The 12,027-nt window shown below is 46.3% G+C and overlaps 1 protein-coding gene across 1 annotated transcript in view; it reads right to left on the reverse strand.

The window, feature by feature from the left end:
• Grik4 (glutamate ionotropic receptor kainate type subunit 4) overlaps positions 1-12,027 on the reverse strand; it is a 430,298-nt gene that overhangs the window by 12,006 nt on the left and 406,265 nt on the right. The window contains 2 exon segments of the mRNA XM_076924803.1: positions 6,947-7,075; positions 11,289-11,514. Coding sequence (XP_076780918.1) covers positions 6,947-7,075; positions 11,289-11,514 — 355 coding nt within the window.

Genomic DNA, 12,027 nt, shown 5'->3' on the forward strand with positions numbered 1-12,027 from the left:
TTGGGAGAGGTTTGCTCCAACCTGCAAGATCCTGGCTGCCTTTACAGATGCCTTAGCACCTGCAGGAGGGACTAGGAAATGATCTAGTCACTGCTTCTGTCCCCTCCAGTACACAGGACAGTGCATAAGCCACCTAGACAGATGGCTGTGAAACTGGGGTTTCCCCCTGACACCCGGAGCCTGCGCCTCAGCTGTGCTTCAACAATCAGCACACATTAGCTGAAATAGACTCCTCCGACTCTTGCCACAAATCCCCGGTCGGTGAAATACTAGCTCTGGTGTCATTCACAGATTACCCACAAATACAAATACTAGCTCCCCAAATGAAAATGCATTATTCTCTTTGACTCTGGAATGTGATTGGGGGACAGACATCATCAGGGGCTACCGCAGAGAAGAGACCCTGGTCCTACTCATGTGCCCGCCCTTCCTTTCCCCCTAGCTAAGAATTGTTTCTTAGATTTGGGTAGCCGTACCTCTTAGCACTAACCAATACTGAGTTCCAAGTAACAGTGCATCTATCTGTACCTGAGGCATGATGCATGCTGTTCTCTTTTGGAACAATGATTGGTAGGTGGATGAAGGGCAGCTGCACCACATGGATATAGAGAAAGGACAGACAAGTGTCATGATCTCCGCAAGTGACATCATATGTTCTCTCTGGTGCTGTAGTAAGCGCTAAGCTCTGAGCAGTGACAGACTCTCCAAGAGTATCTGATCCAAACATAGATTCTTGGATCTGTGCGGCTCTCAATCATTTTAACATCCTCCTACAGCCATGCGGACACATCAGACAGGGCCATCTCCATGGGACGCTTTGTTATAAACAACTGCCCCCTCCTTTAGCGTGTATAGAGTGACCAATGTGGCCATCCCAGTAACCGCACATTTGCATTGCTTGGCACTATGAAGGAGAAAGCTTGCCATTTCTCCTTGCCCTCACCGTGACATCTTTTCACTGAGACCCAGCAGATTCTGGAAAGGACAGTTGGAGAAGAATAAGAAAGAAGGACACAAACTGGAACAAGCATTTGAGAAACCTCGCGATTACGGGAGAGGCACTCCACTGTGGTCCGTAATGCACTTCCTGAACCATTCGCAATCTCCTCCAATTATTAGACAGGCTAGAAAAGAGACCCACTGTTCACACTACATCAAAACATTAAAAAGACAGAGAACTTGGGCTGTCCAACTTTTCATAGCTAATGGGTAATTTCTAAGTAGATCTGATGGCAACGTTATGTGCTCTAAAAATATGAAGTCTCCCTTTAGGAGTGTTTGCTATGAGCAAGGTTCCATGCTAACGATTTTAACTCTGCCCTTGAAAACTATTTTAACTTTGACCTTGTAGTTGCCCTTGACAACTTGTAACTCCATTTTTTTTTCTGGTAAGGGAAGAAAAGTACAGAATTTACATGCATTGTCCAAGATTCCACACTCAAATCTAGATTAGAAGCAGAGGTCCCAGCCTTCACAGCACACCAGCTCTCCGGTCACTCTGTGATCCCTCCACTATGGCAGATGCTCCTAGAACTTAACTGGCATCCTGAAAAACTGGCTTTATTGCCCAGAACCTCCAAGGTGGCAGGGGTGAGGGATTCTACACAAGCTCACTTCGGGAGCCCCTTCTTTCCTGCAGAACATGACGTCAGATGTTTGTAGCAGGGATGTGTCAGCTTAACTTGGCTCAGTTTCCAGACAGAGGGGAGTATGGTCTTCAGCATGGCTGACATTCTTGATTGCAGACTGGGCTGGGTCATCATTTATCTCTGTTTCTGGTCCTGCTGTGTTTTCTGACAATCCTCTGGAGTTTCTCTGCCTCCTACTGTTCAGTCTGGCTTGGTTGGGGTAGGGAGGGGGGGTGCTTCCTGGAAGTATCTCTCTGAGTTGCTATCAAACTCCCAAAGTCGGGTTCCCACCTTCAGAGCTTTCCAAAGAAACCAGAGAACAAGGAGAGCCTCACTGGGCCCTCTGAGAAGAAAGAGGGAGGGAAGCCTCCCCAGGTCTCCCTCCCCCATCCACACTCCCACTCTTGCTAAGATGTCTCACGCTTTCATTCCCACTGTGCCAGACAGCAAGCTTCCTGTTATCCAAGGGTTCCAAAAGTCAACAACGCTGCCTCTTTGCCATTCTTGAAAGGGGACCCTGGTTTTCACGGCCTGATTGAGTGTTTGTCTTCCTTTGAAGCCCTGATTATGAGCTGGTGTTTTTCAAGATAAAGGTATTTAATTTCCTTGGGGTTCGCCCACTACCTTTTGTCCTGGGATTGTTCTGCGAAGCCTTTGGTAACCCAATCCCCTTGCATGGGGATGTTGGCATCTGAGAATGACTAGCAAGATTTCCTTTTATAGGAGCAGGCTGAGAAAATAAACAAATAAAATACATTTAAAAGAAAAAGAGAAAACCGAGCAAAATGAAAACTGCTTGGCGTGGAGCCTGGCCTTTTTTGTTATCTCCAGTCTTCCACAGGATCTGCCATCTTATTTCTCAGTGTTTGTAGGAAGGTAGCTCGCTGCCAAGCTTCAGGTGGGGACAGAGAAAAGAGGTTATGACGAGAAGGTTGTTGCATTTACAAGATTCAAATAAGGCCCGTTAAGAAAGCTGGAGATAGGAAGCATTACCTCAGTGATCGGATTCTTCTTGGCCTTGGTGTCTGAGCTGTAATGCTGGATTAAAAGTAGGGTGAGCATCAGTTCTCTTTCTTTGAAACTGTGTGCATTTTAATAGGATAACAAAGCAGAAAAGGATTACATTAGGCTCCCGCGTGTTGTCTGGTACATTTTAATTGAGACCAAAGTGCTGGCAGTTACTGTCAGTTTCAGAGGTCTCTGGGAAAAAAAGACCCCCCTCCTACTTCCAGTCACCTCCATCTCTCTGCTGTTCCACGGTCCCCTCGTTTTTTTAGGAGCACGTGAAAGCCAACTGGTCCAAACTATAAAAAGAAAGATGACCCGAGAGCTACTGGGGAAAGCAAATTAAAACTCCTGCTATTTGAGACACAGGGGGGAAAGTTCCCATGGCTCAACTCTCCATGGGCATTTAAAGACTTCAAGGAAGAGATCTTTTGTGTCACGCTGCTCCCTCAAGTCTGAGTTCTTTGAGCCTTGAGTTAGAAGCAAAGATAAATACAATGGCTAATTAGCCAGAGAAAAATGAAGCAGAGGCACGCCCCCTATCTTGCGCCAGCGCTTCCAGCATGGCCCATAAGAAGTCATGAGGGGATTCTGCTTGGCCAAGGAGGTTTGAGCATGTCTGAATAATCTGTCTGGATTTCAGCCATGGCAGAAGAGGGGTCACTGTGTGAAGCTGGCCTCGGTTGCTATGGCTGGCTGGGCAGCCGACATTGTGGTTTTCATGGAAATGTGTGCAGTGTCCTCCAGACAGCTCTGCTCCATCCAGCACCTTGGCTCTTACTACAGTGCTTGCTCTTGTGTTCCAAAGGGCGCTGCAAATGCAAGTTGGGAGGTTGGGAAGACCCAGGTGTCTCCTGAGGCACAGTGGCCTGGGCACGGTCACTCCGCTCATAGTTTCGTCTGTTAGTTCTTCCCTCTACGCCACAGGGCCCGTGGTCCCCATGGACATCAGAGAGGCCTCCCATACACGACATTTCATCATTCTCTGGGGCCTGACTCCCATCCGACTCCCTCTTCCCTCCACCTCCACCTCTGCTGTCTAATCAGTCTCCATAAACCTCTGTGGGATGGGGAGAGATTTCCAAAGCCAGCAAATGCAGGGGATACCTTTGCTTTCTGCGAATAAACTTAACTTCTACCTCAAACTTCAATTTTCATTCCAGTACAAACTACAGACTTCTCAGTAGTTTTTGGTTTAAATTCAGGTAAAATTCAGGGTCTCCCCTGTATCTTCTCCCTCTTGCATTAGATGTACTTTTGACCGTAGGATGAGAAGGGACCACGATGTTTCATAGAAAGTACGTGGGCATCTCCTCTTCTACTCTTTATACTCAGATTTCTAATATTTTTGTCTGGGATCTTTGGAAACTTCAGACCTTTCCCTTTCTCTACCCTCTGGTCCTGCATGCCTCTTCCCATGCCACTATTCTGTTGTGGTATGTCATATAATGCCGGGATTTTCCAAACTCTAAAGGTGACAAACCTTTAGGTGACAAAAAGATGTCTCCTCAGCTCATTCTGGGAGTGAAACCAGCAGTGGATGTCAGCATGGATCAGTCTCCTGGGCAGGGAGAGGTCACAACTCAACATGCCCTGATCAGGCCATCCTTTTAACCGTTTTGTAGACTTGGTGGCTTCGAGTTTTTGTTGTTTACTCGTTAACTTCTGTCCTCAACCTTATCATTTTCCTTCAGCATGCAACAAGAAAATATCTGCATTCCAAAATACTTCTCTAGCAAACCCAGAGTCTGACCTTTCAACAGCATCATGTCTACCGGGAGTGTGACTTGTTTAGACGGTGTGTCTCCCAAGACAATCGCTATCTTTTGGGATCAGAGATGCTCTCCAAATCATTTCTGACACTGCGTACAGGACTGGGTTTTGCACCTCCACAGTATCTTGCTCTAGAACCTCTGACATCTACAGCCAGTTTCCTCAAAGTAGCCCATGTGTTGAGCCGAGGCTTCAGCTGCCCCACACAGGCCCTGTGCATTGCCCTTCTCAGCTTCCATATTTTTCCTTTACTGCTTCTCCCTCTGTGATGCCCTCTTCACACTGTCCTTACCGGCTCAGCATCTGGGCATTTTCAAAATCTACTTAGGTATGCCCAATCTGTAAGCATGTCCTGATATTTTTCTCTGTATTTCTTTCATTATTTTCTCCCGAGAAAAGAGCCTAAATAGTCCCTTCTGCATGCACCCCAATCTTTGCCTGTAGTCTGGCCAGCACTGAAGTTTCTTTCCTGAAACTTCAAGATCTTTAATGGTAAGTCTGTACCACTTGCTTTTTCCCAGGAACACCGTATCTCATCGTACCTCAGTGTCTCCTGTTCATTGGATGACTGATTGGCTGGCTGGGTGACAGCTGAAAATGGATCCTTTACGGACAGATAACAGAACAGACCATCCTGGGATTCTTTGAGAGTAGCATGGGCCACATTCCAGGGCAGAGCAGTAATGGCTGGGATGCCCTGGGCCCTTCCTATGAACAGAACCTAATAGTACTCTCCATCCTCCGATTCACTGTCCTAGCACGTCTACAACACGCTGGTTTCTGTAGTCATCACAAAGGCTGAAGTGAGCTCAGCCACACTAACTAGATGCCTACATTTACAGGCTAGCAATGGGTGGAGCTGGGATTCCACTGAGATCTGCCAATACCCGTGTCCACTCATGACCACCCCAATGGGTGGCTATGGCCTTTGTGAAGGGAGCATCCCAAGAAGTGTGTGGCTTCACGACTTCCTAAGAAGGCACGATTTCTTTTATATTATTTATCACCAGCCTCCTAGAGGCGTATTCCTAAGACCTGGCCTTGCCAGATGGAAGCCTACGTATAAACACTTGGAAACACCGTGGCACTCAACGTCTTGCGGGGATAATCATTCATGCCAAGCAGAAAGGCAAGTGCTTGCTCTCCTTCATTCTACTCCTTCCGAAGGGAGAGAATGCACAGGTAAATCTGTTGCATATTTTAGCGAGGCTTCAAGGAGACTGCGAGGGTGACCGTATGATTTATTGTCCAAGTCAGGATATGTTGAGAATATGAGCTAGCCAAAAATAACTAGCAGGCATTAGTGAGTCTTTGCTAGGTGTAATCACAATTCGCCTGTGTCTCCTGGGTGCTCAGGGACACTCTGCACTCCTTATTACACATACAGTCTGTGGTTGCTTTGCATTCAACCCAATGTAGTGTTCATTCTTTTATTTACCATTCATCCATCTGTCCATCTGTCCACCCATCTACCCAACCATTCACCCAACTGTCCTTCCTTCCTTCCTTCCTTCCTTCCTTCCTTCCTTCCTTCCTTCCAAGGAAATATGCTATGCTAGGCTGGCCTTGGGAAGACAAACCCCACTCTTATAAAATCTTCACTCTAATAAAAGTGGGAAGTGAACAAATAAAGAATAAAGAGATTCTGTACAGTCATAGTACAGCCTTGAAAGAAAAAGTTTTGGATAGGAGGGGAAGGAGTCCTCTCTGAGAAAGCCTGGGGAGCAAACACCATAGAGGAATGAACAGGTGCTCTAGCTCCAGGGCAGATGCAGGATGGGGGAGTCTTGGGGAGTTACAGAAATAAAAGAGAAAGTTCCGGGATGGGGAAGCTCCAGGGAACTTGGAACTTATTCTGAGTGAGATAGTGAGTTGCTGAAAGGCTCATGCAGAGGGATGCTGTGGTCTAATTTGCATCTTAAACAGGAATCACTCTGGCCACTGTCAAGACACATGAATGGGAAAAGGAGATCAAGCTATTGCAACCACACAGGAGGGAAGGAAGGACAGATGTGTTGGTTTGAATGAGAATGTCCTCCATAGCATTTGGACACCTGGTGTCCAGTTGGTGATGCTCACTGGGGGGAGGGGGGGTAAGGAAGTGAGGTCTTACTGGGAAAAGTATGTCACTGGAAGATGGGCCTTGAGGTTTCAAAGCCATGGGCCATTCCCAATTTGCTCTCTCTGTACAGTGTTTGCCATTCAAAATGTGAATCCCCAGTTACTTGCTCCTGACACCATACCTCCGTTTGGTCTTCTATCACAGTAATCGAAAAGAATACCACGAAGCTGTGGGCCAGGCTGGTAACAATAGCATTGGAATTTGAGGGGTAGATTCAGATAACATAACATCTCTGGGGTCTCTGTGTGAGGGGACACTGGGATAGGTCTGGTCCCTAGCAGCCCAATCTAGGCTTTAGTGTCACGGTATCCTACAAGTGATTGCTTGGACTTTGGGTTGGAGAAAAAGGCCATGTTGGGTCTGTCAAGTAGTGGGAAGACCCAAGGGTGCTTATCTTTGGCTCTGTGGTCCTCCTTACCTTTGGCTCTGTGGTCCTCTTCCTTGGGACATTTTCCCCCTTCCCACCACTTCCGCTTCAGAATCTCCAGGCGGTTGTTCTCCTGCAGCTGGAGAATGGCCAGGTCAAACTCATCCCGGAACACTGAACCTATAGAGTCAAAGGACAACCCAGGGCATTGATGTTGCTATTCTTCTAGGCACATGGCGCTCCCCTTCCCAGCATCCTTCCTGTCTACTCTGTCAACTTGAACCTGGGAGGGGCACAGACACAGCAGGCAGCACCTGTCTCCAAGACCACTCTCCTCTACCTCTGTCTTCTCTGATCAAAGAAGGGCTTTCTGGTTTGCACAGCCTTCTCAGCTCCTCTTCTTTCTTTCTATCATGTGACCAACATGACCATCTGACCATGACCAAAGACCCCAACATGGACTGAGTAATGGCTTCCCAGACCCACCTCCCTGCCTAGCAACCTCACTTTCTAATTTAAATAGAGGGCCAGCTTATCAGAACCCAGCGACCTGCACAATGACACTCAGAAAACTGGATGGAGATCTGCCTATTAGCCTCTAGGAAGCCACCATGTGAGTTAATGTGACACAAACCTCTTAGTGACATGTCCAACTTTCTACTTTACATCTATTCATTTCTGGGGCACTTGTGACTATCGTCACAGTATACTTTATAATCATTTACCATAACCAGCCATTAGCCAGTAAAAGACAGGTTAACCAGAGCATCCTCTCATCCTTCTGCATGAAGAAGCCAGTAACCAGATGTCCCCAACTCTCATAGCTAAATTTACCAGAGCCTACAGCCCTGCCAGTCACTCTGTGTCCCCATGGCCCCTTCTCCACCAAACCGAAAGCTGCTTTCTGTTGTACAGAATTTTTTGAAAAATTTTTTCCAATAGAATATGGTTGAGGAGTTTTGGTTCTAGGATCCAAGTCTAATCATAAAAAAAAAAAAAAAAAGCTTAAATGAATTCAAGGAAAGCTTGATGTCCTACAATAGGTAGAGGCCTGTGATCATTAAGAAAAAGCTGTCAAGAGACTTGGAAAAACAATTTGGTTGCCTAGCTTTCTTTCCCAATCCCTACAAAAATCCTGTGTAGACAGGCACCCCTGAGAAGGCCTATGATCTTGAGTACAAGGAAGAAGCCTGAACACATTGATGAGGGGTTTTTTTCACACTTAATGTCTATAGGAATCACCTGGAGATTTTGTTAAATGGAAGGTTCTGATTCAAGAGGTTCAGGGCAAGACCCAAAATTCTGCATTTTGGGTAAGCTCCAAGGCAATATCCAAGCTGCTGGGTCAGAAACTGCAGGACTGTAGAGTCCACCTTCTTTAGGCACAGCTATACTGAGTGAACCCACAATAAGCCTGCAGCCTTGAATGTATTTTTTTGTCATACACACTTGTAGTGAATGAGTACGTGAACAAGTTGCCCTGCAGATGTAGACAGATGTTAAGCTAACACTATCTTGATTTAAAGACAGCATTCCACTGCTGCAAGGTACGTCTATCCAAACTCACAGTGGCCCAGGGGCCACACTGAAGGCAGTTCTGCCCACTGTCTGGTGGCCTTCTCAGCTTTAGAGCCATCTGATTCAGTTTCCATTTTTCCTTATTGGTTTTCTTCTTTTCCCTGGGTCCAACCATGTCACCCATTCTGCAGTAACTCTCTTTTCTCCTACTGGAAGAGTGTCATGGAGTATAACCTCAGGGGAACTGACTCTTGCCTCAGAATTGGCTGCAGAATGCATCAGGAGTTGCATATTGTTGTTCCCAGCCTCACTTGATGTGAGACCATGAACCTCCTTGCAGAACACCCCCATCCCATCCATCTATCCTGTGCTGGCTAGCGGGGGGGGGGGGGGGGGAGACTCATACCTCAATGTGGTCTGTTCTGGGAAGTACTGTGTTTGAAGAACGGTATCCTAGGTTCAAGGCTTCTCTTTCTAGTTTGTGACCTTGGACAATTTGTATTCTCTGCAGCTTGGGCATAGTCAAGTCTACCTCTCACATGGCACAATTAAGTGAGATAATACTCATAAAAACGATATCATGATGGGGTCAAGGCAAAGGCCTTTCTCTCCATTTTTTTTTCCTTGGTTATAAATAAAATTTTCTAGAACTGGCCTCTTTCATTTCAACCATGTGTGGTCAAGTTCCCCATGAAAGGATGTACTTGACATTTAGACTAAATTTATCGAGTCGCTAAGGTATTACCAAGGTGCACCCCAAGTTCATTTCATGGTCTACCCCGCCATCTTGAAAGAAAATGTCAGCCAGTACATTTCTCAAAGAGGCTCACAATCTGTAGTATTAATGGGCACTGAAACAGAGTCTATGAAGGTTTGCCAGTGCACCGAGTAAAGCTCCCGGTCTCCAAAAGCCGCTGGTGTCAGACCCACCAACATTCAGAGAGGACTTTCATTATTGCCCAGGCTCATTTCATTGCTTTCTAATCAATATCCTAAGAAGCAATCTGCTTTTACCAAGCAGCATAGAGAACTATGGGGAAAATGAGAAGGACACTAATATTCCCCAGTGAAGGCTAAGCATGAGACACGTAGGGAAGACACTTGGCCAACTACAGCCCTAACCCACACAGTGACTCCTTGAGTAGGTATGAGAAACAATCCTATTACTTGGATAACAGAGGCTCTGATGTGTTAAAGCAGCTCTCTGTGGTACCACAGCCAGGGCTCCTGGACCCTAAGACTACGCTCATTATAGTCCAAGGTGTAAATGAATTCTGTAATTTATAACACTTTCAGCCAGGGAAAGATCAATCCACGGATGTAAAATGTGGCTACAAGGTCTGCATGCCGAAGATTAGAGCTCTCACGTGCCTAACGTCCCCATGTCTTTGTTCTTCTGCCTGTCCCCTTCTTCAGGAACAGCCTTACACCAGGAATGCTTGACACAGCAGCACGGTCAATGCTCCCACATGATCATCCAGAGGCTATGCTAAGATCCCTCACATTCACAACAACTGAATGAATCAGGAATCAGTTCCGGATTTCCTGGTAGCAGAGCTATCGGCAAAGTGAGTGTCCTTTGAGAAGGACAGCTGCGGCACCATTTTAGAAGCCAAACAACTTACAAAACCAGATGGCACCCAGTAAATGCCTGGTACATCAGTGCCCATTCTCAGTGACCCACACCAAGTCGGAATAGACAGAGCAGTGAAATCTACATAGAACTCGAATGTCATCTCCTGTAATCTTGTCAGTGAACTACAATCAGCAAGATGCGTTTATCTCAGCACTTGTAGCGCCTTCTTTCCGCTGTTAGTAGAAACGTTAATCAACAGAGAAATGGTCAACATGCCAAACTGAGAGACAAAGAGAAGAAGGCCTGAAGTCTCTGCTGGGGCATCAGTGCTCTTCAATAGTTAGAATTATCCCTGAATAGTGAATGAACGAAATAACTAGTCAACTAGTTCTTTAATTATTGATTAGGGAGTTGGAGAGATGGCTGAGTTGGTAAAGAACTGCCAACACAAGGATCTGAATTCAGATCTCTAGCACCCAAGTAAAAATGAAGGTGTGGTGGTGCACCCCTATAATCCTAGGGATGAGGAGGCAGGAGAATCTCAGGACTTAGTGTAGCCAAAGCAGTGAGCACCAGATTCAATGAGAGATCCTATCTCAAAAGCTAAGATAGAAAGCAACTGAGAAAGGCATCTAGTGTCAACCAATGACTTCTACATGTGTGCGTGTGGACACACACACACTCAGACACACACTAACACACACAGACACTGACACACACACAGACATACAATAATACAGACACTGACACACATACACACAGAGACACACACAATACACAGACAGACACACAGACAGACACACACATAATATACACACACATACACAATATACATATACATACACACACACACAAACACATATACATACACACATACATACACATACACACTTGTTTCTGCTTAGAGGTACATGTGTAACCAGGCGGTGGGAGCACATGCCTTTAATCCCAACAACTCAGGAGGCAGAGACAGGCAGATCTCTGAGTTCAAAGCCAATCTGGTCTACAGAGTGAGTTCCAAGACACCTGAGACTCTACAGAGAAACCCTGTCTTAAAAAAATGAGAAAGAAAGAAAGAAAGAAAGAAAGAAAGAAAGAAAGAAAGAAAGGAAGGAAGAATAAGTACATTTGCTTGCTTTTTTTTTTTTTTTAAACCATAAAGAAGCCTGCTTAAAGTCGTTCTCAAACCTGTTGGTTCTGGAAATAGGCTAATGGATTCTAGACAGCACTCAGTGGCTTTGGCTCCCCTGACCCTGCCTGGAGGAAGCTATACCCAAAGGTTGTCGCTCTCCTGCATACCGACTGGCATGCCAATCCCATAGCCCTTGGTGTCCAGCAGGCCCCCAATCTGAGTGAGGTTGCAGTTTCGCTGCCGGTAGTACTCATTCATGGTGGACTCCAGCAGGAAGGCGTAGTTGGAATTCAACACCCTGGCAATCCCCTCCTCCGTGCTCTTCACAAACACACTCGGCTGCTTGGAGTACATGTAATTCCACATGCGTTGGTAGGTCTGGTAACGGGAATTCTGGGGGAAACAGCAGAAGGAAGCAAGGTTGGGAAATAAGAAAGGAAATGTTGGCTTTAAAAAAGGAAGGCATCAGAGAATCACGAGGTAGGTCCTTCTGCCGCTGCGCCCCACGTCACAGCCAAGCACCTCTTCTTTTCTATCACCTCACCCTGAGAGGGTCACTGCCATTGCACAATGGAGGAGAGACATGTGCTTTTAATAGGAGATGAGGAAGGGACTTGTCCTGTGAGTTCTGCCTACCAGTCAATTACTAGTTCTGTCTCAGCTACCCTCCAGAATTCCCTCAGCACCAACCTCCTCAGACAGGCAGTATTCAAATTCTGGTTATGATCCCTCATCGTCCCTCAGTTTGGGACAGTGCACGCAGGTTCATTCAGGACTAAAGAAGAGACAGTTCTGAGGAAGCAGCATGGATGTCTTGTCTCCTACCTACCCTAAGCCAATGTATCAACTCCCACCACCCAAGGCTGGCTTCTGTTTTACCAATAACAACAAGACAGAATTCTGAGG

This window comes from Arvicanthis niloticus, chromosome 26, assembly GCF_011762505.2.
Source record: "Arvicanthis niloticus isolate mArvNil1 chromosome 26, mArvNil1.pat.X, whole genome shotgun sequence".
Taxonomy (NCBI): Eukaryota; Metazoa; Chordata; class Mammalia; order Rodentia; family Muridae; genus Arvicanthis; species Arvicanthis niloticus.